The sequence below is a fragment of the Zootoca vivipara genome, chromosome Z (assembly GCF_963506605.1).
Source record: "Zootoca vivipara chromosome Z, rZooViv1.1, whole genome shotgun sequence".
Lineage (NCBI taxonomy): Eukaryota > Metazoa > Chordata > Lepidosauria > Squamata > Lacertidae > Zootoca > Zootoca vivipara.
The window spans coordinates 22,641,187-22,667,559 of record NC_083294.1 but is presented as its reverse complement, the minus strand read 5'-3'; the positions used below and the strand labels follow the sequence as shown (position 1 = coordinate 22,667,559).

The 26,373-nt window shown below is 42.2% G+C and overlaps 1 protein-coding gene across 2 annotated transcripts; it reads right to left on the bottom strand.

The window, feature by feature from the left end:
- Positions 1-359: 359 nt before the first annotated feature.
- Positions 360-17,643, bottom strand: CZH8orf48 (chromosome Z C8orf48 homolog). 2 transcript variants are annotated; one of them, XM_035113930.2, is made up of 6 exons: positions 17,567-17,643; positions 14,235-14,496; positions 13,025-13,159; positions 6,322-6,554; positions 4,652-4,804; positions 360-2,232 (listed from the first exon to the last, which is right to left on the bottom strand). In XM_035113930.2, exons 2-6 carry the CDS (start codon positions 14,455-14,457, stop codon positions 2,128-2,130), a joined length of 849 nt encoding a protein of 282 aa, XP_034969821.2. In that variant the 5' UTR covers positions 14,458-14,496; positions 17,567-17,643; the 3' UTR covers positions 360-2,127. The 2 variants fall into 2 exon arrangements, with proteins under 2 accessions (XP_034969821.2, XP_060126332.1); XM_060270349.1 differs by lacking the exon at positions 17,567-17,643 and having other exon boundaries at positions 14,235-14,533.
- Positions 17,644-26,373: the final 8,730 nt, after the last annotated feature.

Below are 26,373 nucleotides of genomic sequence, written 5' to 3'. Positions count from 1 at the left end.
GCTGAGTTGGAGTCCAACACATCTGGAGAGCCACTGGTTCCCCAGCTTTCATTAAAAAATTTTTAAAGAAAAAGTAACCACAACTTTTCCTCCTGTGGTTTTACTCTTTTCTCTAATGCATCAGCTTCCTTTTCATATCTCTGTGCCCGTCAACCCACAATGATAAAAGAAAGTTGCCACACAGACAAAAAAATAAATGTTGGGTTGCTGCTTGTAATGAGAAATGGCATGAGCTTGAAGACGACCACTTTATTAACATATGAGCTGTACCCACAGTAACATATGTGTACTTCCGTGCAGTAATGTGTTGTAAAAAGTACATATTAAAAATGAACATTTGTTTGTAACGTTCAGTGGTAGATAAATGTGTATTGGATGCAAAAAGCCATGGTTCAGTTACTGGCATCTGGCAACCATGCCACAACATCAAGGGTATTTTCTTCCTTCTGTTACATGGATGAGGAATATCTTGCTATTACTGCAAGTGAAAAGGGACTATGTGAATATCGTACTAAGATGAGATGTGCAGAATGTTGCCTGTTCTTGGCATTCATCTGTCTTGGGAGGCAATAGAAGAGTGCGTCTTCAGGGGTGAAGTCAAACTGTTGGGAGAGTTACAGCACCTGTTGTGGCTGTACAGACCAATATGAGAGACATGTTTTGTTCCAGCTGGGGCAGATGAAGGCATCTGGTTGTGTTGCTGCAGATGCAACCTGACATTTCTTCTCTCTTTGCTCCTCCCAGCGGTCATCCCTACTCTGGTCACTGCTGGATATACAACCAGACTATCTGTCTCCAGGCACTATCGTCTGCAAGGGGCTAATGCTGCTATAGCCTTCATGTGACACTTGCAGACATCTTTGTAACACAGAGTTACTGGTGCTTGAAGCCAGCTTCCTACAGAGCACATCCTTGTGGATCCTTCCATCTTCCATTCTGTGGACATGACCAAGCCAGCATAGACATTGCTGAGACAGAACATGCTGGGAATGTGGGCTTGGGAGAGCACATCTTTGTTTGAAACGCCGTCTTGCCTTGTGATGCCCCAAATCCTCCTGACACAGTGCATATGGAAGGCTTTGAGGTGTCACTCCTGGTGGGTATAAGTTGCCCACAACTCACTTCCCTACACCAGCATGCTCAACACGCAAGCCTGGTAGACCTTCGTCTTGATATTGGACATTAGCCTCACATTCTCCCAAACCCATTCCCTGGTGGTACACTTATTTGTCTTAGTCCAGGTCCACCCATGATTGGTCTCATACATACAAGATGTGGATAAGTGTATCCAGCAACAGCAGCCATTCTGATTTTGCTACACACCTCAGAGCTTTTATCCCTTGTAGAGACAGATAAACCTCTTTTCTTTGGACTTGGTTGGCATCCATCTGTCTCAAGAGACAATTATTATGTTTTTATTCTGCCCTTCAATCATATTCCCTGCACATTTCACAATAGGAAAAAACAATTGACATTGAACAAAGCAAATATAAGAACAGCATTTGAACATTTTATTTGAGTTTTGTCAACTGCTTTGTTCAACAAACTAACATTACTTTTTAAATATCTCTGCTTCTTGACTTGGAATCCTCGGGGTAATGGATTAATTCCAGTTCATATTGTTAGTGTTTTCAGAAAGACAGAGAAAACCCACTCCATTTAACCTCTTCTACTCTTCCTTTGGAACTTCCCTCTTGCTCCACTGTGTCACCTTCTACCTGGGGCTCCACCTTTCAATTTAACCAGAGGCAGCAGAGACAGACTGAGCTGAAACCTAATCTTCCTTATATCTCTCTGCCTTGAAAAATCCATTTGTTTTCCTTACAGGTAGAAGCATCTGTGCACAGCTCCCATATCATGAAAGGAAACTCACCAAAACCATACTTATGGATTATCAGAATGATAATGAAAATAAAGTACCTTTTACAATCTGAATTTTTTTTTAGATGGCAGCATATTGCTCTGTTGGCTCTGGGACAGGATGCAGAGTTGGACCCCAGAAACCAAATCAATTGCAAGGGGCATATCTGTCCAGAACATAGTTTGTCCAATATATCCTACATAGCTCAGTTTGTGCGGATTGTGCCTATATACCTGATTTGATCAATGTTCTAACCCAGCTAGGTGTTACACTTTCAGACCTCTCTCATTCAGTTCCTGCCATATGTTCCTGGGATCCCCAGACAGCTTCGGAAGACATCTGTGCATTTCTCCAATGAGGGTGAGAGAATCCTAGAAGGAGATAAAGATCTGATGAGAGGTTTTCTTTCGGACAAAAGCTTCTTGCCATTACTTTTTTAAATGTGGTAATGCTCGCTACAGCTGCAATTCCCCTGCATACGCCTTAATTCCAGAATATGGAAGAACGAATGAAATTCAATTCATCTCTGCAGCATAATGAGTAGGAAACTAAGCTATGAATCCAGAAGTCTCTGGTTTGAATCTTGTCTCTATCACAGGGAGGGGGAACATGTGGCCCTCCAGATGTTGCTGGACTACAATTCCCATAATCTCTGACCACTGAGCCATGCTGGCTGGAGCTGATGGAGTTGAAGTCAAATAACTCCTAGAGGGTAACAGGTTTACCATCCCTGCTCTTCCATGAGCTCACTAGGTGAGCTCTCAGCTTCAGTGCCTATCCCATCTCAACATGGGACCAAGGCTCCCAAGAAGGGCCGCCACAAGCCCCATGAAGGGAACCCCTCCAAGTGTTGTCCTGAAACTCCTAGACCAAAAGAGACATGGACTGAATTAAAGACTGCTTGACCTTCTAGTTGTGAACTGGGAGGGAGGCACCCAGGGCTGGGGCTGGGAGAGACACCAGTAGCAGCCATCCAGTGAGGACATCCTGGCCTGTATGTGACTGACATTTAGCCTCTTCAACAGCAAGAAGGTTCAGCTGCCGAATGGCATATGCTGGAATGCTGGAGAAGAGCAGCAGTGGGGATTGACAAACTTTGTTCTGCTGTAGTGACTATTGTATCGCCATCTATTTTAATTATTTGAATATGTACCATAAGTTGCCTTGAGAACTTTGGTTAGTAGGTGGGGTATAAATACTTCTAAACAAATAAATAAACAAACCAATAAAACTGACTTAACAGGGCTGCTTTAAATACAGCAGATAATGTATACGAAATGCTTTGAGTACTGAAAGTACTTTATAATATTACTATCATATAACATTCATGTACCGTGAATAATTCATGTACTGTTCATGTGCCATGAATAAGATACCAGACGCAACATTCAGCACAGTGAGTTCTATTCAATACCCACTCTTCCACTAAATGTACCGTATGACTGCTGTTCCTTAACCTGAGCACTCTGGATATATTGTGAAAGCAATATAAAACTGATTAAGCAAATCCAGGACAGTGACATACATTTTCAGCATCAGCAAGAAAACACAGCAGGGAAATGCATGAGCAAACAAAGTTTCTATCAACAAAATCCCTGTACCAAGGAGACAGCAAGGCTTAGTGGAAGAGAACATGCAGAGGGTCCCAGGTCTAAACCCTGGTATTTTCCATTAAAAGTTATTCTCAGTAACAGGACTAGAAAAGCCCCTTTGTCTAGAACCTGGAAGTATTGCTGCCAGTATGAGGACAGAAACAGGCTCAAGTAGACAGACTTGGTGCATGCCAGGTTCATCTGTTCATAGACTGTGCCCATAGTAACCCTAATTGAGTTCTTCTGCATTTATATCTTGCAGAATGCTACTACACTGATTGCAGTGGAGTTTTCAGTGGGATGGTTGTGTTGGGGAAAGGGTTAAACACTCCCTTCCCTGCACTTCTGATCATGATTTCCCCCATCTGCAACTGGGGGTTAGGGAAAAAAAGAAATGGAAATAAAAGCAATGCTATTTGGAAACAGACCAGTTAAATGTAGAATCGATTCCCAAATGGGGGCTTGGACCACAGAGTAGGAAATGGTTGGAGTATCCCAGGAAATGTTTAGGGAAGTCTTCTCTGATCTGGTGCCCTTCGGCTATTTTGGGCTACAACTCTGACTAAGTCTCCTGCTCAGCTGTCCTGGCTCGGCTGATGAGAGCTGCACTCCTGGAGGGCCAAGTTCAGGAAGGCTGCCGTAAAGCTATCAATACAGGCTAGAATTGGTAAGTACAGCAGTGCAATTGGGAATTTGCACATGGGGAAATTGCACAACCTTTTCACTGAGATAAAAAAAAACCCCAAAAAGCCAGTTTTTCTGAGTCATGAACAAAACTTGGAAGCTGAACAGAGAGGAAACAAGGGGGATGTTTTGTTCATGAAGTTTGTGCAGTAAAGTGTCAATCTTCCACATGCTGCAAAAAAGGAAAACAGAAAGAGAGAGCAACTCCATGCAACTGACGGGAACAAGGACCACATAACAAGAATTAAACAGGAAAACTTTGCAAACTGGAAGGGAGCGGCTTTCTTTTTATTCTGCTTTGTCTGCCATAAACCACTAAGAAAAGGTTTGCATGGACACCTGGGGCAGTCCAAAGTTTTGTAAATAAGCATACTCATAGAGTCATAAAATTGTAGAGTTGGGAGGCACCTGAGGATCATCTGGTCAAACCCCCTGCAATGCAGGAGTCTAACTCATCTATAATTATTTGTTAGGCTGTTAAAATGCCTCTCTTTCCACCTAAATCCTGACTTACTTTGGTATACATGTACTCTTCCAACTTCTCTTTAAGTAAAACCTCTTCCATCAAGATCTTCCATCGTCGGAGAAAAGCATCATCAGCCAGCTCTGCCCTTTTCTTGGTACAATGGACACATTGTGAAGGTTGATGCATTTCAGTGTCTGCTACCTGAGAGCAAAGTAAGAAATAACAATTAAAATCATTAAAATACTGTCCATGTCTAACTTCTATACATGCCAAGCTCTCCAAGGCAATGCAAACAACTTACTGAAAAAACTTCCCCCACAGAATGAGATCAATAACCAAGTCCAAGTTACTTTTAAAATTAAATTACATTTGTTTTCCCCCCCATGTAATACCCCATGTATTCAGACTACCTCTATTTCACTTAAGGCTGGTCTTATTCTTTTGAAGCTATTGTATTTTAATGGCTGGTATGTACCCATCTTTTCCTGTAGTAAGCAAACATGCCCCAAACTTTTGGCCACCGAAAGTTATCAAAAAGACTAACTTTTTTTTAAAAAAAGGGGACCAACTGTAAAAAAATCCTGAAACACTTATTAAGTTTCTGATCCTATACAGGCCTGTTTGGGAATAACACAGTTTATACTTACCTATGAGCAGGCAGTGTTAGGACTGCACTGTAAAGTGCCCTGAGAAGGAGGCAAAAGAATGAAAGCCTTTTTTTGTAGGGCAAGAAACCTTTGGAAAACTGGAGGACAGATTTCTGCACAGTTCAAGTACATATTCCCACTTATGAGGCTTGTGAGGTTAAATGTTATAAGTAATGCATTATTGTGGGTTCACTACTGGACCAAGAATAAGCAAGTTAGGACTCCATATGAACACATAAGACTTACACATAAGATTCCTGCATAAGACAACCACATATCAAATACCACAGAGCTGTTAATGTGTATTTACTGGGTAACACTGTGTTTTACACATCTCATCGATCCCACCACATCTCTGTGAAAAGGAGGCCTCTTTGAAGAACAGAGGATGTGGCCAGAAGACAGAACATCCTTCAAGGGCATTCCTGAAACTCATAACTGCATTTGGCTTCCCAGTGAGACAGAGAATTGGGCTTGGGTTTCGCTGATCTGGGTACAAGTCCTCTTTTAAGGACACATTCTTATAGTGTTTTGGGGGAATTTAATCTTTAATCTTTCACACAAAATTGCATGAGCAAGACTTGGAATGAGCAATTTTTGCACCACCATCACCATCTTTTTGGAATCATGACATCACAGAGTACCCCTGCTCATACTCAAGAGTGTCTGAATCAAAAAAGGCACTAAAGAAGAACTTGAGTTAATTACATTAATCACAACACAAATTTGCTTTGCTTCATTTTTTTTAAAAAACAAACAAACTCCCAATACCATGAATGTTAAAAAACTTTAAGAGAGCTGAGTTGCACTAATGTAAACATTAATGTGTATTGTGAGATCATGTGATGGTAAACAAAAATAGTTTGGTTGAAATATGGATTGCATTAGTAATGCAAGGAAAAACAAGCCCAACCTCATGTTTTAGTTTCAGTGTTACGAAAAGAACTTTGTCATTTAATGACAATGATATACATAAAAGGATCAGTACCAGTCAAGTCTCAACATCTGTATTAGCAAAGATAATCAACATTTGCCAGGAACTAAAGACAGATCCATTCCTTCTTTTAGTACCTGTTTCAGTGTCTCCTTGATATTTTTCAGATGGAGTCTGTTCAGTAGTTGATCAGGGACTGTGCAATTCAAATCAAATGTCAATGGCTTCTCTGAAGTGAATCCATGCCTCTGTTCATTATGCTTGCTCCTCTTCAATGGCATTGGGCTTGGCACATGATGGAGCTGATTTATTTTGATGGCACAAAAGGATTGTAGAGCACTCAGTTCTTCCTCAGATACCTCAATAATTTCTGTCGATATTGCACCAGCAAAAAAATACATACATAGAAATATTACTACTTGAAGAGGCAGGAAAAGACTCCTCTAGTTCCCATCTGTGTAACCAGGCATCAGGAATTAGTATTCCCAAAACTTGGAGTGTGCAATACTCTCTATGCAGACTACAAGCCTCTACATGAAAACAACTGAAAATACAGTGGTACCTCTACTTACGAATGGAGCTCTGTCCGCCATCTTGGATGCAGTTCAGATAGGATTTTTTCTACTTACGAATGTTTAGATAGGGTTGCTTCGACTTACAATTTTTTTATCCCAATGCATTCCTATGAGATTCGACTTACAATTTTTTTCGACTTACGAATGTGCGTTCGGAACGCATTAAATTCGTAAGTAGAGGTAACACTGTAAATAGCCCTAGAACATAGGGGAAAGCATGTGTTTCAAAAGAATAATTAGATGTTTGATATTACAGCAGAATTTGTGGTAATTAAAAGAAAATGGAAATGTGGTAAATAAAAGTGACACAGGAATTACCCTCAATGCAGACATTAATGAAAACAGTTTCAGATAATTGCTTAATTTGACTCCTTTTAAATCAGAAATTGCAACGTGCATAAGGAAAATACATGAAAAAATATTCAGATAATAATTCTAGGCAGCTATTAGGCTCTAATCCAACAGATTATGTGTTAAACAGCTGGGGCTTTGGATGCATATAGATATTCTATAATAACCGAAACAGACCGTCAGTGGATGATGGATGAGAGAGGACTTCTTTCTCCCCTTCCTGAACAGACAACCAGTGGGATGTGGGCTTTTGCAAGAGGGACACATGCTCACAGCCCTAGCTGTGCTCAGCTGGGGACCTACAGCTCCACAGGTCCACTGCTTACAAGTTTGGCAGCCCTAGCTCTGGGTGCAGGGCTTACCTGCCTCTATATGTGAGAATGGGATACCTTATTCAAACTGGGTATCTGTTCTGAAATACTGGGGAATTTTATTTTATTTTTACGAACTTTAATACTTTATCCTCAATGCTTTTAGAGGGTAACTATAAGAAGCTCCTGTAAATAGCAGATACTTTCTTTGTAATAAAGAAGAGGTGGACTAATGCCTCATGCTTTGTTTATATGTAGTCACTGTATTCTTTAATGGTGGGCAAGATAATCTCTAGGATGATTTTAAGAGTCTCTGTTGATTGTTTGGCGGGGGTGGTGGTCCTCTAATTATTGTTGTTGCTGTTTTACAAAGCAAGTTGCAAAATTTCTAAACACTGCAATTTCTCTTAGGAGGTTGTAACTGCTTTCTGATTTCTTTTTACAGTGGAACCTTGGTTTACGAACACCTCAGTTTACGAATTTTCGGTTTGCGAACGCTGCGGACCCATCTGGAACGGATTAATTCACTTTCCATTACTTTCAATGGGAAAGTTCGCTTCAGTTTATGAATGCTTCAGTTTATGAACAGACTTCCGGAACCAATTACACCCATGCTTCGGGTTAAGAACGCTTCAGGTTGAGTACTCCTTGGACCCGTTTGGAACGGATTAATCCACTTTCCATTACTTTCAATGGGAAAGTTCCCTTCAGTTTATGAACAGACTTCCGGAACCAATTGTGTTCATAAACCGAGGTACCACTGTATCTTATAAAGATCCTATGTATGTTAGATTCTTTAAAATTTTATTTTCATTGATTTATCTTAAATAAATTATATTCATATACAATGCTAGTGCTTTTCCGGGTTTTGTTTTGTCTTTAAAAAAAAATGAGATTCTTGCATTGAGGGGTTGGATTAGATGACCCTCAGGGTCCCTTCCAACTCTACAATTCTATGAAAATGCTGAAGTTTCACATGTCATTTATTTCGCAGACTTCCTTTCTACAAAAGCAACCAAAACTCTCCAACACTCTTTTTTATCTGCAACAACTGTGCAAAAGGCAAAAAAGAACTCCACAATCTCAGAAGAATGCAAATAATGTCTACTAACTACTGAACTGCAAACCCTGTCTAACAGATACTTAAAGCATCAAACTACAAAATTAAACTGCATCCCAAATATTATATGGCTTCAATTGCAAGCTGTTTACGCACGTTCAATATGGGGGCAGAGTGGGATGTTTGCAGCCTTTTTCAATGGGTTTCAATTATACATTATTTCACCAGTGCATGGTGCCTTCAAATGTAACCTCTGTATAAACGGCTGCCTGTATTTGCAAGGAAGATAATTATGCAGAAACGGTTTCCCCTCCCTTCCCGGTGAATAGCTGGTACCAGGAGAGGGCCCAGACTTTGGGTCATTTGAAAAATGGAATTAAAAAGAAAGCTATAGACCTTATCCAAGCAATGATCTTGTACAAGACCACTGAATTGAATGGGATTTCCAAATAAGCCAGCCTGTGTTGATTGTATTTTATATTCTTTGTAATTTATGTCAAGAGCCACAGAAAGCCATGTTGGCCCAATATAAATCTATATACTGTACAGTATATATAAATGTAAACTGGCCATGTCCATTAGTATCCACGTTTCACCAAAACCGCTTGACCGATTGTGTTCAAATTTTGACACAATGACCCATGCGAATATGAGAGCAACCCCATACCGTTTTCAAAGACAGATGTCACACCTGTGCCTGGTAAAACTCCCAAAACCCCATGTTTCAAAACACACCACTCAGATGAAAATGCATTCTAGGAAAAGAACTAGGTTGCAAACCAGCGCCCTCTACACTGGCACCTATAAAACCTTCCCTCTCAACAGCACCTCAGCTCCCGTTTACATACTAGGCTGAAGCCTTTACAGACTAGACCGAATGGAGATACTGAATCACCTGGCTGGGGGTTGGGGGGGAGGAGGGGACGGGATAGGTCAAGACGTGGTGGGACCAGTCACAGGGATAAGCCGGAGGGTGGGGGGAAGAGGGGGCGTGATACATCATGGGTCGGGACAGGGGGGGGGGAATCACAGGGATAAGCCGGGGGTAGGGTGAGGAGGGAGCGGGATACGTCATGGATCGGCACAGAGTGGGGGAATCACACGGATGAGCCACAGCAACGCGTGGCCAAGCCAGCTAGTAAAACCCACAGAAGGGCAATACAGTAGTACCTCTACTTACGAATTTAATGCGTTCCGAATGCACATTCGTAAGTCAAAAAAAATTGTAAGTCGAATCCCATAGGAATGCATTGGGAGAAAAAAATTGTAAGTCGAAGCAACCCTATCTAAAAATTCGTAAGTAGAAAAAAATCCTATCTAAACAGCATCCAAGATGGCGGACGGAGCTCTATTCATAAGTAGAAACATTCGTAAGTTGAGTCATTCGTAAGTAGAGGTACCACTGTACCTTGATTACGATCAACCAAACTGTAAAAATCTATCACTGGGTTTAAACTAAATACACATAAACAGAGGAAGAGAGGAAAATGTGTTGCTGGGAATCACAACATGCCCAAACTCAAAAGTTTGTAACAGATACTGCAAAACACCTTGAAAATATTCAAGGGATTTCTCAGCAGGGTTTCTGGACATTTGTTCGTTCAGAGAAACCCAATAGGTAATTTCAACCACACTGCTATCTAGGGCACTTCATAAGTAAACATTTGAGTCATCTTTCACAGTATCACTCAAAGGCTGGATTTATTTTTTTTATTTTGCAGCATTACCTGAAAAGGGATACTTCAAACGTACAAATTGCTATGTTTTCCTGGGAAGCATATGCAGTTATTTCACTGTTCTGTCTTCAAATGAGCATTCTCAAGATGCTACTGGTGTGATTAAGACTATATTGGTTGACCCAACCATAATACAATAGAGTTTTTGCAAGAAGATCAGAAAGCCAAGTCAAGGAACCTATGCTAACACTTTTGAAGGTAGAATTATGTTGGCTGGTGCATGTGATCAAAGTTGCTTTCTGCAGAGGCTTTAACAGTTAAAATCAAGATTTATGTACCCATAAATATGGGGTTGCCATATTTCAAAAAGTGAAAATCCGGACACAACGAAAAATGGTTTAGCTTTATTTTTGGATGAGCAAAGTCAATTTTAATTTTGCCCAAAGCTGTTGAACTTTTTCTGCAAAATCTCAAAAAGGGGGGCGGGGTTGAGCTTTTTTTCCTTTAAAAAAATGAAATTCGCAAAAATCTATACTTCCAACATGGACTGCCTTACATGCAGATGTTCCTGGACATTTTAGCGATTTTCACCTGGTTGCTGTTTATGAGGGCTGAATACCAGCTATAACTGGGAAATTCCAGAGATATGTCAACCCTAATAAATATACAATAAATCATTGGAAATATGTCCACCACCAATAAGACACGTTCCAAGCAGCTAGTTCCAGTCAATCATCTAGGACAGGGTTGCAGAACTGGATTTCGATTTTTATCTCCTCAATCCTCTGTGAGGCTGCCAGACTGGTGACTGCGAATAGCTGCCAGGAACATCGGTCCAAAAAGATCTACATTGGCTCCCAGTACATTTCTGAACACAATTCAAAGTGTTGGTGCTGATCCTTAAAGCCCTGAATAGCTTAGCTCTGTATACCTGAAGGAGTGTATCCACCCCCATAGATAGTTCAGCCCATACACTGAGGTCCAGCTCCAAAGACCTTCTGACGGTTCTCTATCTGTGAGAAGTCAAGTTACAGGGAACCAGGCATAGGGCTTCTCGGCAGTGGCTCCAGCCCTGTGGAATGTCCTCCCATCAAATGTCAAAGAAATAAACAAACAACTATCTGACTTTTAGAAGATATCTGAAGGCAGCCCTGTATAGGAAAGTTTCTAATGTTTGATTTTGCTGTGTTTGATGCCTTACTTTGATGGAAGCCACCTATAGTGGCTGGGGCAACTCAATCAGATGGATGGCATATAAATTATTATTATTATTATTATTATTATTATTATTATTATTATTATTATTAGGTTTGGCAGGCGGATGGAGTACAATGATGACATGTGAGCAGAGGCGTAGCTAGGGGTGTGTGGGAGCAGGGCACACTGGGTGCCACACTGTGGGGGCAGCACTTACCACAGGGCTTGCCCGAGCCACTTGTCTCTTCTGGGAGTGATGTGGTGGCTCGGGTGCCTGCAGGCTGTGCACTGCCCGAAACAGCAGCATGGGGCTTTCATCCGCCCACACGCACTACCCTAGGTGCCTGAGCAACTAGCTACAACACTGCACGTGAGCTGTATTTTGGCCATGCAAACCCAATTTGGCCCAGCCATGTCCTTACCTGCCCTACCATAAGTAATATATGATGTCAAGAGAAAGGCCAGTGGGCATGGCTTGGCCAGAGGTTCCCCACCCTTGACCTACCAGCTGCATTTGCATCAACTTATTTGTTTGAATCATTGCTTCAAATGCACATACTTAAACTTGGGAAGCACCCAAATGCTATGACGAAAGAAAAATGCAAAAACGTCCAATAATGAAAACAGCTAAAATGGTCACGCTGTGTCACACAAAGGCCTCCTCACAAAGCAGCTGAGATAAGGGCCAAAAGACAAGAAAGCCAATAAGGGCAAGACAGGCATACACTGTGTGTGCATATGTTCCAACTTCATTCCCTGGCAATTCCAATTAATGTTTTTAAGCATCTCTGGTTGTTGGACATTTGCCTGAGACCTCTGAGTAAACAATTTCTATGACTTGCTTTAATCTGGTTGTACATCTTTGTATGCCACCTTTGCACAGTTCACACCATGCTCAAGACATGAAAAAATATGTAACTGCAACATAACAAAAATAGTCAAACAATACCTGAAATATTTGAAAATACACAACCAAACTGAACAATTTCCAAATAAATTTCTGGTATCTGAAGAAGTGTGCATGCACACGAAAGCTCATACCAAAATATAAACTTAGTTGGTCTTTAAGGTGCTACTGAAGGAATTTTTTTATTTAATTTCCAAATAAATCACAGTATCTAATATAAACACAAAAAAACTCACAGCAACACCTCTCTCCAACAAAAACCACTAAACAATATCCCAGCCCAAAACCCTCAGCTTTTGTCAGTCAGTGCCCCTACCTCCCAGGCCAGATGGAGGAGACTTGCAAGGCAGGGAGCAGGTCTTCCAGAACTCACTCCGACATGGTTTTTACTATTGTGTTGTAATGTACCCTAGAACCTTAGGGTGAAGGACAGATTAATGATGGTGATGGTGAGTCACAATCTACTGGGCAGATTCACTCCCTCCCCCTTGCCCAAAAGACACCAGGCCCACAAATTATTTCAAAGCACTGAAGCTGGGGAATTTCAAAAGCAGAAAGAGGAAGCTTATCAAGGGAAACTAAGAAGCCCTTGCAAGCTTCACTGAGTTGCAGAAGTGGCCTCAGTTAGAAATGATGTTCAAATCCTTTGTAGAGAAGAAGACTGGAAGTGAGTACAGACTGTCCAACAGTCAAATGGACTACATGAATGAATGAATGAATGAATGATTTATTGACTTACAAGTCACATCAAAAAATGACTCACTGTTAATTGTTTCAATGGCAGGTTTAGGTAGCCGAGTGCTAGCTTTGTTTTCTTTGTTTTCTTTCAGGAGACTGATCCATTTTCTAAATAAATATTCTTTTACAGCTGCAGATTCCAAAACTTCTGGTTTTTGATCTGGGGAGGAAAGGCAATGTATGTAGGAGGAGTGTTGGAATAGAGTAAAACATGCACACGCACGCACACACACACACAAATACACACAGGGGGAATAAAATGGCCTTCACGTGGGGCAACTTTCCTGTAATGTATTGTACATGCCCTGGAAACCACAGGAATCAAAGAAGTAAAGCCACCTGACATAGAACCAGGGGCAGGTCCAATTAAGCCCCCACACTTCTTATATTCATTTTCATTCCATGCACAATAGATGTTACGCTCAATTAAAGGTACACATGATGAACAGTAGGGCTGCAATCCTATGCTCTCCTTAAATTCAGTGCTAGTGAACTCATCAGAGCTTATCTTCTGTGTAAATATACTTTGGATAGCATGTCGGCCACTTTTCACATTAATGCTTACTGGTATACAGAATAGCTACCCCTTCTTGCCCTGTCCACCCTTCCCTGTTGCTGCAACAGTTGGGCATGCAGCCACTATTAGCCTGGGCTGAATGGTCTGGCTGCACAACATGAACTAAGAGCAGGCTTGTATGAGGAAAATGTGTGTAGAGCCTTCCGCACTCTTTTGCTCAAGTAGTTATCACTGGTGTGAAAGGATGGCACAAGTACAGAACTTGAAATGGGTGCAGGATTTCTCAGCTTTTCCAATATTAGTTGCCTCTCACATCTTTGCCTTTCTCTTTCATTAGTAGAGAGCTTTGTCTGTCCACAGTTGTCACCCTAGCAAAGAGAAGTTAGTGATCACCTGCACTTACCCAGGTGAACCCAAGGCATGGATGGAAGGTCTACCTACCGTCACCAGTGATGTATCACACACTAAACATCTCCACTTCCTCCTTGGCGCATAATGCTTCCTGTACAGTATCACTAAGTGTCTTCAGCAAAAATAACATTCTGACCTGGTAAACCAGTATTCTGAGTGTTCTGCTGTGAACACTGCAAATGACGTTTCCCTTTCTCTGCCTTTCCCCCTTCTGCTTTCCTTTGCATTTTTGCTGATCCAAGTCTCCTCCCACTAATCATAAGATTGCATGAAGAATTGATAAAAATGCATAGGGAACCTAACACACCTTCATCATTTTGACTTGATGATTGCCATATGCTTTCAGACAGATCCAACACAGCACGGGATTCTGACTCCTCTCCAGAGTAATAAGATTCAAATGGATCATTTTCATATTGTCGGTAGGTTTCCTCCTCTCCTTCACTGAAAGATGTAAACGTATCCTCTGAATAGTCTGGGGTGGAGCTACTGCCATGCCTCCTCAGGTCCATCTGCTCTGATACATGCATCCCAGAGTTGTCTGCCCAGCTAGTTACAAGTATGTTCAACTAAAAATAATCAATGCAAAATTAATTATAGATGTAATACTAGGGGGCTAATAGAAAAATATCACTCTGTACACTGTCAGCACAACAGTCAACAATGAACTTTGAATATTAGTCTGAAATGCAGCAATACCACGTGATTAATTGCACAACCCCCAAATTTATAAATAAAATCCAAGAGGATAACCATGTTAGTCTGTTGTAGCAAAAAGTAAAATAATAAGTGTCATCTTAGAGACTAATGGCTGCGTCCAAATTCACACTCAGAGTAGACCCATTGAAATTAATGGATCTGTTAGTCATTAATTTTAATGGTTTTACTCCCAGTATGATTAATACTGGGTACAAACTTAAGGCTACAATGCTATGTGTACTTGGGAGTAAAGCTCACTGAATTATAATCTATTTATTGTGACCTAAAAGTTTTTGAGGATTACTAGTACACAAGAGCTTGTGCCCCTATGCAGTCGTTATTTGTTTTATGAAATGTTATACTCCAATTTCTCTTAAAGCAAGGCTTTATGCAGCTTATTAAAAAAGCACCAAACACATGTGAATAACCATCCTCCCCTCCAAAAACAACAAACAAAAAAGGAGCAGAAGGAGTAAAATTACTGGGCATTGAAAGCACAGGTAAAAAGAAGTTTGCCTGATACTGAATAATAATAATGACACCAGACAAATTTGCTTGGCACTGAATTTCACAGCTAGGGCACCAAGGCCATTTGGTTCTTAAAGAATATGACAGTAATACCGGTATCCCAGTCTCAAGTCATTTAGGTTCAATAATTTTGAATCAAAAACAATATGGCAGCCAATGTATATCCTAAGAACTTGTGAAATACATTTTAGATGTATATCCTAAGAACTTGTGAAATACATTTTAGATGTATACTCTGCCCTCCAAATACATTATCAAGGCAGCTGAAAATAAAATATTTAAAACATGATACAATAATTAATGCATTAAAATAAGCAAAACACAGAACAGTAATTCTATTAAAGCAGCACCCCATAAATAAACCATAAATGTGAAGAGGTTGAAAAGATTTAAAGCCTGTGAAAATAAAGAGCCTCTGCCTAGTATTAGGAAGATATCAGAGTGAGTGACAATAGGGTGGGTCTTTTAGGTGAAAAATTGCTGCATGCTCCTCGTCAGAAATTGAAATCACACATGTGAGTACAAGTGGTATTCACTTTCATTGTTTTCTTACTCTGCAAACTTTACATAAATAATTAGGTAAAACATTTAATTAAAAGACACAGTAACCCCTAAACATCAATAGTGTATTGCCTGTCTGTTCTTAAACTGAGGTACCACTGTACTTATAAATCCTACACACCCAGAAAAATAGGCAGGCACTTTAGATTCAATTTTGTTAAGTTTTTTTCCTTTACAGAGACAGCCCAGTACCGAAAGAAAAGAAAAAATCCACCACTGCAAGCAAAATAATTAACTAGCAGGGAAATACAATTCCTTTTTCTGTAACTAAGATCAAACTGCCTCTAGTACACATTGGTGTGCTAAAAATTACTCATTCTGTAAGAAATATTTGCACACTGATAGCCTAATTTCAAAAGCAAAAACGTTCATACATAAAGTATTAACCCTCTAAAAGAATTGAGAAGATAAGGTCCCATAACTTTTAAAACAAGCACAAACACATTTTACTTGAATGATGCTATCAGAACTATCTATCATGTATCCAGAAGATACACTGGATAAATGCTCTTTTATTTTATTTAAGCATCCAAGCATAGTTTAGCAGCACAGGAGAAAATAACCTCTGTCCATGTTTAAAAAGGACAAACGTGGCATGCTCCTGACTACTTCAGACAAGTTTATAGTCGTGAGCAAATTAAAATACTTGCGTGACTTCAGCAGGCAATCTAAATTCAGGCTATGGCAACAAAGGGACAGGTGAGATCTGCACAGATGCAGTTACATATCCTGACAGCACATCCTGATGCTTCTTCATTCAGAAGCAAATTCTGCTGTGGTCAGTGAAGCTTATTCCCTAGTGTAGGCTATTCAGGATTACATATTCAAGCATTGTTTTGCCTGGGAATAAGGACTAAAGAGTTAGGTTAACAGCTTCACAGACCACACATTTAAGCAAAATCGTGTATATCAGGAACACAATTGAAAAAGCCTGCAAATGCCACAAATGCTCCCTCCAAACATCCTTGCTCAAACTCCAACTCTCCACAAATCTCAAAGGTGCAAGGGCTCCTGAGATTGCACATGCAAAGGATTGCCAGGCACTGTTTCGTGCTATTTTTGTGGTTTTCTCTTTCTTCTGGGGCCTTCTCGTGCCACTTCTGGGTTCGTGGTGATGCATGCATGTGCAGTGCCTTTAATGCACATAAATGGGGAGTTGCCTGTACAGAGCTGCTTTTAAGTGTATACAAAGCATTCTGAACCTTTCAAATACGTGATCGTGATAACTATTACTATTCGCCAGTCATTTCACATTGGACCTACCTATGAGAAAAGGGCCACATAGTTCAGGGGCAGAGCATCTGCTCCGCATTGCAAAAGCTCTCAGGTTCAAAACCCAGCATCTCCAGGAAGAGACCCTTGCTTGAAACCCAGAGGAGGGGCACTGCCAGTTGGTGCACTGTAGAGTGTAGACCAGGCACCCCCAAACTTCGGCCCTCCAGATGTTTTGGACTACAATTCCCATCTTCCCCGACCACTGGTCATGTTAGCTAGGGATCATGGGAGTTGCAGGCCAAAACACCTGGAGGGCCGCAGTTTGGGGATGCCTGGTGTAGACAATACCGAGGTAGATGGGCCAACGGCCTAACTCAGCACGAGGAAGCACTCCTATGTTTACAACACCCCTGTAAGGTAGACCAGTATTAATAAAAGCAGCCACAGCCGATATATGCTGGGCAGCTGGCTGCCAGATTAAGCAGCTGCTACATCCTAGGACAGCGACGGAGAGCTAACGGATAAAGGGGGAGCGTTCGTGACTAAATCCTTGGGGCCTCCTTTTCCCAAGACGAGGAAACGCCAGAGATAGAATGGCTACATGCATTTGTTTTCAACCCCCCGCGAGCCCCTCACCTAAATGCAACTTGGCTTTGAATCAAAGCCCAGCCCGCCTCGCTCCCTGTCGAAGGCTGCTCGCTGCAGTTGCCATGGCTCCCGCGAGGCAGCAGCCGGTGTCACGCTCTTAACTTCCCTCCCGCTCGCGTTGCCGTCGCTCTCGGGTTCTGCTTGGCGTGGTTGGTTTGCATCTAGGTCTGATGTTTCTTCCCACCTCCATTCAGCGCGATCGTTCTTTGCAGGTTTTGGGGTTACCAAGCAAGACACAATTTCACCTGCCCTAGCCACCACAAATAATTTGGAGCGATGTGTGTGTGTGTGGCGGCGGCGAGGCATTTATGTAATGTAATAGAAATATTTAAATAATTAGAGCAGGCGGGCTGCACACACACACACCCCAGCCCCGCAAAGAATTTCTAGGGGGATGGCGGGACCACTCAGCACGTACTCAAGGTTTGTTTGGTTGGTTTTGCGTTTGGGGGTTCATTTTAATAAGAATACACTGGCTTCATTCACTGAAGAAAGGGCCTTCTGTGCTTATGGTGCGGAGGCAAGCAGATCAAGGTGCTAGAGTTTTTTAAAAACAAAATTGGGCAACATCTATACTGTAAGTGTCTTTCAGTTTCCATCAGCAATCTTAAGGGAACCAAAAGTTTCTGTGGCCTTTTTTCAAAACGAGAAGTGCTATATTTCTTTGTACTAGGGGCGGGAAAGCCTGGCTCTGAAAATGAAGTTAGGATATTATTCAGACATTGCCACCTCTCTCATTTCACAAATGGAATCAAAGGTGCTCTTGTACGCTTGTGTATGAGGTTGCTTCTAGTCCACAAAAGTTTATTCTTAACAATGGTGGCAAAGGAGGGTAAGGTAAGCAGATCATACGCAAACAGGGATAGGAAGTGAAATTGCCTAATGCTGCAAAAGCACATAAGTGTTTTTCTCTGCTAAAAAGGGCTTCACATGTTCCCATATTCTGCACACATGGGATAGAAGGCTTAAATATTAATTTACAGAATCAATCCATTTCCATCAATGCCGTAATAAAAATGTGTTATGTCTTTCACCATTGGCCAACCCTCAAGGGACAATACCCCAAGGTTGGCTGTGGCTACAGGTGGATGTGACCAACCGACACTCACACATGTGCACACAGAGCTCAAGCAGGAATCAGGATATTTCTGATCAGATGATTAGAGCAGGAGAGTTGCATCTCCATTTGTAGTGTGTGTGGCCTGTCTAACAGATGTGGCTTCCCTCCAGTACAAACACCCATCCTCTTTCTTGGTGTGTGGGTCACTGGGAACTGTTTGGAACTTTAGTTTTGCCTGTGTATTATATCTCTATCCCATCTCTCCTCCAAGCAACTCAAGGTGGTGTACACAGTTTTTGTCTTTCCCCCCCACCCCATTTAATCATCACAACACCCCTGTGAGGTAGGTTAGGCTGATAGTGAGTGACTGGCCCAAGGCCTAAGTGGGGATTTGAACCTTGATCTCCCAGATCTTAGTCTAACACTCTAGCCACTACATCACAATATCTTGTGTAGCGAGTCTTAGCTGCTCCCCTGAGTTGCTGATCTGTTGTTCATAAATAAACACAACTACAATATTGAAGTTCTCCTGCTTCCTGACATTAGGGGAGATCTGCTGCAATGTTTCCTTACAGAAGCGAGAACCAATAACCTTCCCAAAGCCATGGGATTCTAGGCACTGGGCTGGGTTGTTGTTGTTTAGTCGTTTAGTCGTGTCCGACTCTTCGTGGCTCCATGGACCATAGCACGCCAGGCACTCCTGTCTTGCACTGCCTCCCACAGTTTGATCAAACTCATGTTCGTAGCTTCAAGAACACTGTCCAACCATCTCGTCCTCTGTCGTCCCCTTCTCCTAGTGCCCTCAATCTTTCCAAACATCAGGGTCTTTTCCAAGGATTCTTCTCTTCTCATGAGGTGGCCAAAGTATTGGAGCCTCAGCTTCACGATCTGTCCTTCCAGTGAGCACTCATGGCTGATTTCCTTAAGAATGGATAGGTTTTATCTTCTTGCAGTCCATGGGACTCTCAAGAGTCTCCTCCAGCACCAGCAACACTCCAGCAATCTACACTGGGCTGGGTAGATTGGTTTAAATTATTCTGCTAACCACAGCACTGAACAGTTTAGTAAGTTTTTGCTTCCACTGCCAAAATTATTGGACTCTTGGGGGGAAGTGGCATAAAATGTTGTTTTGGGTACCAGATCAGGCCCTGAGAAGAGGAGTTAGCTACCCCTGCTTTGAGGTTCCCCAAAACCTTTTCTTACACGCTTCAAACAGAAAAACAAAAAACTCTCTAACCTTCCCAACCTACAGCTACTAATCAAAACAACAAGATCAACAATATTGTCAGTCTCTCACAGCAAAATCTCAGCCCAGCTGCGGAATCAGTCCTTTCACATGGACTATCATTCTGCCCTGCCAAATCCCCACACATTATTCAGTTCTGCGGGGACTTGGAAGCATTTCTACGCCGTTTACACCTGAAGAAGTACTTTCAACACACAGAAGAACAAGACAAGGTAAAACAAACAACACCTTCACAACACAACATCTCTTAACCTGCTGGGGAACAACCACCACCCTCCCAACACATTAATGAACAGAACATTGACCACCAACTACCACCGACAAAATGTTACACAAAAAGGGACTCCACATGGACCCCTCCTGGACGCAATACCACACTAGACCTGTACATCAATTGCTTCCGCCACAGAATCCAAACAGACCAGAAAACACCGTCACTTACAACAAAATCTAAACCATGCTGAAAGGAGAGCTATAGATAATCTCAGGAACAACCCAGACATTATAATTAAAGAGGTGGGCAAGGGTGGAGCTGTCGTCATCATGAACAAAACTGATTACAGTACATCCAAGAGGCTCACAGACAACTTTACAATTCGGTACCATCTTTTACATAAAATTGGACTCAGATGCCACACAAAAACACAAAAAAGAAACTGAACAAGATTGTTAAGGAGCTACCCCCACACATCCAAGAACAGATCCTCACAAACACCAGCGAAACCTCAACCAGGAACTTTCTATCTTCTACCTAAAATAGACAAACCAGGAAAACCAGGATGCCCCATCATCTCAGGAATTGGCACTATTACAGTGGGTGTTTCCAGCTATATGGACTCTGTTCTGAAACCATATGCCATCAGTGCTGCCAGCTACTGTACATATGTGACACCACAGATTTTCTGAGGAAAATACAATCTTTGAATAATCTTCCTAACAATACTATACTAGCCACTATGGATGTGGAATCTCTGCATACCAACATCCCACACAATGATGGTTTACAAGCCATAAGGAACACCATTTCAGATAAAACCACAGCGGACTTTGCTACCAAACTCTGCCACTTTGTCCTTACCCACAACCACTTCAAATTTGGTGATGACCTGTTCCTCCAGATCAGCGGCACAGCCATGGGCATCCGCATGGCCCCACAGTATGCCAACATCTTCATGGCAGATTTAGAACATCGTTTCCTAGACTCCTACCCACTCAAACCTCTCTTGTACCTATGATACATTGACGATATTTTTATTATCTGGACACATGGTCAACAGACCCTGGAAACCTTCCACCAGACATTCAATGACTTTCACCCCACCATCAACCTAACAATGAACCAATCTATGCAAGAAATACATTTTTGGACACTACTATAAAAATACAGGATGGGCGTATAGACACCACCTTATACCGTAAACCAACTGACTGACAAACATATCTACATGCTTCTAGCTACCGTCCCAAGCATACCAAACAATCCATTGTATACAGCCAGGCCCTATGTTACAGCCACATCTGTTCCAACTATACAGACAGAGACTCTTACCTAAGAGATCTACAGCAAACCTTTTTAGAACTAAAATATTCGCCCAATGAAGTTAAACAACAAATCAACAGAGCCAGACTGATACCCGGCGATAACTTGCTGCAAAACAGACCCCCCCAAAAAGAAAATAACACAACACCACTAGTAATCACATACAGCTCCCAAGTTAAAACAGTACAACGCATCATCAGAGATCTGCAACCTCTCCTAGACAATGACAGTCCTCTTTCTCAAGCTCGGGGAGGAAGACCTTTCATTGTCTACAGACAGCCACCCAATCTTAAACAACTCCTCACCCACAATAATACAACCACCACACTTAACATGGACACTGGTACCAGAGCCTGCAATAAACCCAAATGCCAACTTTGCTGCCACATACACCCAGACAACACCATTACAGTTAAAAGTTGGCAACACTTCTTTGTCACAACTTCAGTTCTGCAATGTGTGACATGCATGGAAACTGTCTTATACAATTGGTCCATCTATCTCAATATTGTCTACACTGACTGGCAGCAGCTCTCCAGGATTTGAAAGGGGAATTTCTCCTTGCCCTACCTGGAGCTGATAGGAACTGAAGCCAAATCTTCTGCATGCAAGCCATTTGCTCTTCTACAGAACTATGGCTCTTTCTCATGCACAGGAATCTGCTCTTTTTTGAAGTCAGACCACCTGTGCATCTAGATCAGTATTGTCTTCATTGAGTGGCAGTGACTCTAGAGTTTCAGGTACAAGTCTTTCCCAGCCCTACCTGGAGGTGCCATTGGGAATTGAGCTGGGTCCCTTCCTGCTTGCTTGCAAAGCTTGCTATGAGCCCAGATGTCTCCTTCTGTGCTTTCAGTCTGTGGATTTCCAACCCAGGCCTTCTCATTGTCTTTCTGCAGATCACATCATCGCCAACAATGCCCCCTGTTCCTGTCATAATCTTTATTTTGAAGAGTATCATCTTGCAAGTAAACAGTTGTTGTTGTTTTCCCTAGAACCTGAAGATGCTAGTAGATAGTCTGGCCTAGTTGTGTCTTGGGATATTAAGATTCGTCAGTGTTAGTATTCTCAAGCTGTTTCTATACAGAGTGTTAGTGCCATGTAACATAAGAGACTCTGACAAGCTCTTGTAGAAGTGGTTTAATTTTATGTTAAGTGGGTTTTTTTTAATCAGCTGTATGTCTAACTAGGGGCAAACACTCTAATTTTCCGACTGTTGTTAACAATATGCCCATCATTATTACGTGGGGGGGGGAGAGAAAGAACTTGTACTCTTCAAGGACCCCTTTGGGGTGCAATACACTATGTGCAGGGTTGGTTATACCATTAGGTGGAGTGAGGTTGCTGCCTCAGGTGGAAGATTCTGGTTTGGCAGCAGTAGCAACAGCCCTGTTCCTCTTCCCTCTTGAGTCCCATATGCTAGCCTCTTGCCCATAAGTTCAATGGGCAATGCTGACTTCAGCATTGAAGTCAGGCTTACTAACCAGTCAGGTGAAAATCTGTACATCAAACTGAGATTTGCTATAGGCAGAAAAATGTATTGAGGCTGGACTTGATTCTGTGCACAGAGAAGCATTTCATACAATGAGAACTAGATAATCAAAGTACAAAACTTTATTCCTCCCCTGGAAATGGATAACGGCCATTCACTTGTACAATAGAAGTGCTCACTCAGGGACATTCATGCTCATGGAGAGCCCAGCAATGAAGAACTAAGTCTATTCCTATCTTTTATTCTACAGCATTTTATAATAATAAGGTTTGCGATGACACTAACATTTTATCCCTGAGGAGAGACTGATCTTTTCTAAATTAAACAGTCTTCACTCTTACCACTCACAACTGGTTTATATTGTGGACAGTAAAGACACGACTAAACAACAACAAAGAAGGCAGCAAAGGCTTCTGAGAAAATTAAAGATACAGTACCATTGTCGTTGACATAGAAAGAACATCTGTCACAAAACATATATAACATATTAACATGTGAAGTGCTAATGGCAGATAAACATTCATAAATAAACAAAAGCAGATAGAAATCAACACAACAAAGCTAAGTCCTACTTAGAGAAGACCCATTGAAATTAATGACCATGCTGACCAACATAGGTCCATTCATTTCAATAGGTCTGCAACCTTACTATAGGGTTAACACTGGATACAGCCGTTGCCTCTTACTGGTGTTGTGAGTGCTTGCATAGCGGGCTCTTGTGTCCTATTTAACAGTGTGCAGTCTTCTGTTTGAAGCTACAATCCAAAGAAGAGAAGAGGTGGGGGAGGAGGACTTGAAGCTGTCCACCTCCAGTTTGCACCTGGGCAGCAGTCCAAGGGGGCACACAGATCACCTGGACCCAGTGCTCTCCATGGTGGTTTGATGCAATGCCTTTCCATTGCAGAAGGAACACTAGTTAGAGTGTTCATCTAGAACCTGGGAGACCAGGGTTCAATTCCCCATTCAGCCATGAAGCTCAATAGGTGACCTTGAGCCAGTCACTCACTCTGAGCCTGACCTACCTCACAGGTTGTTGCGAGGATAAAATGCAGAGGAGAAGAACCACATACACCACATTCAGCTCCTTGAAGGTAGGGTGCAGGGCCGTCTTTACCTGGGGTGCAAGGAGTGCGGGGCACCCAGGCACTGAATTCTGGGGAGTGCCAGGTGCCCGCCGCTGAAGCCGCCTAAGCTCTTAACTATCTACCTGTTATGAAATAATACATAATTTTGATCAAGCTAGAAAAACAAAATACATATGTACCTAGGTATTACCAAAATGTATACCTACTGTTTCACTAAAGGACTTTGTGGCTCATTTACAAAGACGTGCCACGCCAGCGGTGGCACTTGTCATTCACAAAGGTGGTGCTTGTCATTCTCAACGGCGCCATGCACGCGAAATGAACTCTTACAACAAAATATTATTACATATTGTATTGAGCTGTGCTGCTATGTGGCAGCAGGGTCAGTGGCACCTTTGACACAACTGATGTTTCTCCTAAGTAGGAGCCTAAACAATACTTATAAGTTTAAGTGTGGTGGTGTTGTATACTTAAGTATAAGTGTATTGTAAATAAATGAGCAAATAAAAAGGTTTGTTTCTTTTTCCTCCCTTCTTTCGTAAACAAGAGATAAGGCATAAGCGTGGTGTCTGACACAAGCATAATAAAAGTGAATTTGGGGGCTAAACTAATTTGGGGGCGCTGGACGGATCTTTACACCCCGGCGGTGCATATGCTAAAGACGGCCCTGATAGGGTGGGATATAAATGTAATAAATAATTGCATCAGTACCAGCTGCCTATCATCCTGGGTGTAAAGAAACAAAGTGAAAGGATAATCCGGGCTCTCTCACACCTGTCAATGCTATATCCAGTTGGAAAAGGTTTATGACTGAATAGCGGCCACTCTTTCATATGGAGGGGGCAGTTTAAGGAACACACTCAAAGACACTTGCACCTGCATTTTGTGGTCTAAGTGTTTAAAGTGAGGATCTCCCCAATCTGTCAATTATAGCCTAGACTACGGACTTTGCACAATAAACCTTCTTTTAATAAGGCTGCTAATCCTGTAAAGTTGGGGTGCAGAACCTCTAGCACTGAGTCCAAATGCAGATCTCTCTGTTTTTATTTCCCTATCTTGGGATTCTCCCTTGGCTACATCTTTTTTCTAAATCCTAAGCCCCACTAACCTTGCTCCCCTCCCTCCATCAGTGCTTTCGTCTGTCTGGAATGTGCCCTTCAACTGTGATAATACTTCTTGCTTCTCTGGATGCAGTCATGTGCATAGTACTAAAGAAACCTTCTAACTTTTGCATGGTTTAAATCAGGCGTCGGCAACGTTTTCTGCCCGTGGGCCAGAGGATTCCTAGGGACCAGACGCAGAAGCGATTTCTGGTGCCGCGATGCCCATGTTCCAAACACCGGAAATGGCTTCTGCGCATGTCCGCAGTTGCACAGAAGCGATTTCCGGTGCTGGCTGCCCATTTCCAAAATGTCCGCAGCACCAGAAATAGCTTCTGCGGCTGCGTAGACACAATTTCCGGCGCTGCTCGGTGAGTCCCCACACCACGCCATGCCGGTTTAGCGCAGCACGCTGGGGACCTGCCGAGCGGGCGGCTCAGTTCATGGGCAGCCTGTGGGCCGGATAAACGGCCTCCATGGGCCAGAGGTTGCCGATGCCTGGTTTAAATAGAGCTTCCTGCACTAAGTGTGGGTAACAGTAATTTCTCTGCCTCTTTTGCCTCCTGCTTCACCCACCACGAAAAAGTGGCCCCCAGGAAATTGCCGGTGGTGGTCCTTGGGCTGATTCCCCCACACACACCATTGTTTATGAAGCCCCTCTGCACCTTTCTACTGCTAGGGAAGTGGGAACCCATATCAATATTTTAAAGAGCATCAATAGTGTGTGAGTTTAGGGTGGGGGTGGATATAGGGTGCATGCTAAAGGCCCTTCTAATTCCTAGATCCAAAAAAGGTTAAAATCTAATGGAGGATTCAATTGTTGGAGTAGCAAGGCTAGCTTCTTGGTGATTGTCCTTTAGAATGAGTTGTTAAGGAAGTGGCTTTGGGTGCCTCCCCTCTCTCAACTGGCTGTTAGTTAGAAGGACAAAAACCAGAGCTGAGGTGTTTATGAACTATAAGCAGAAGGCAGAAGTCTGTCAGGGAAAGTCGTGCTTGATTTCTATTGGAATCTAAGGCTGTGGCTAAGGGAGAAGCAAGGCTTTCTTGGGGTGTTAATGCTGTGAGCCGCTCCATCCTATGCCCAGGTTGTATATATGTGTAAATAAACCATATATCCTAAACACACCACAGGCTCCGCTATCCCTCATTCCAAGGGAAACAGAACCTGTAACCCCTGGAATAACAAACCACTTGAAGATTATGGTGGTGTGCAACAATACAGTTCAAAAGCTCCTTTAAAGGAATAGTAATGGATATACTATTGAAACTGAAATT

Bases quoted from the DNA above. Each gene is read 5' to 3' on its own strand.
- CZH8orf48 (XM_035113930.2), bottom strand. From the start codon at position 14,457: ATGCATGTATCAGAGCAGATGGACCTGAGGAGGCATGGCAGTAGCTCC. The intron at 6,555-13,024 runs GTGAGTCATTTT...CAATATCGACAG, and splicing joins TGCCATTGAAACAATTAACA to AAATTATTGAGGTATCTGAG. The intron at 2,233-4,651 runs GTAAGTCAGGAT...ATCTCCTTCTAG, and splicing joins AAGAGTACATGTATACCAAA to GATTCTCTCACCCTCATTGG.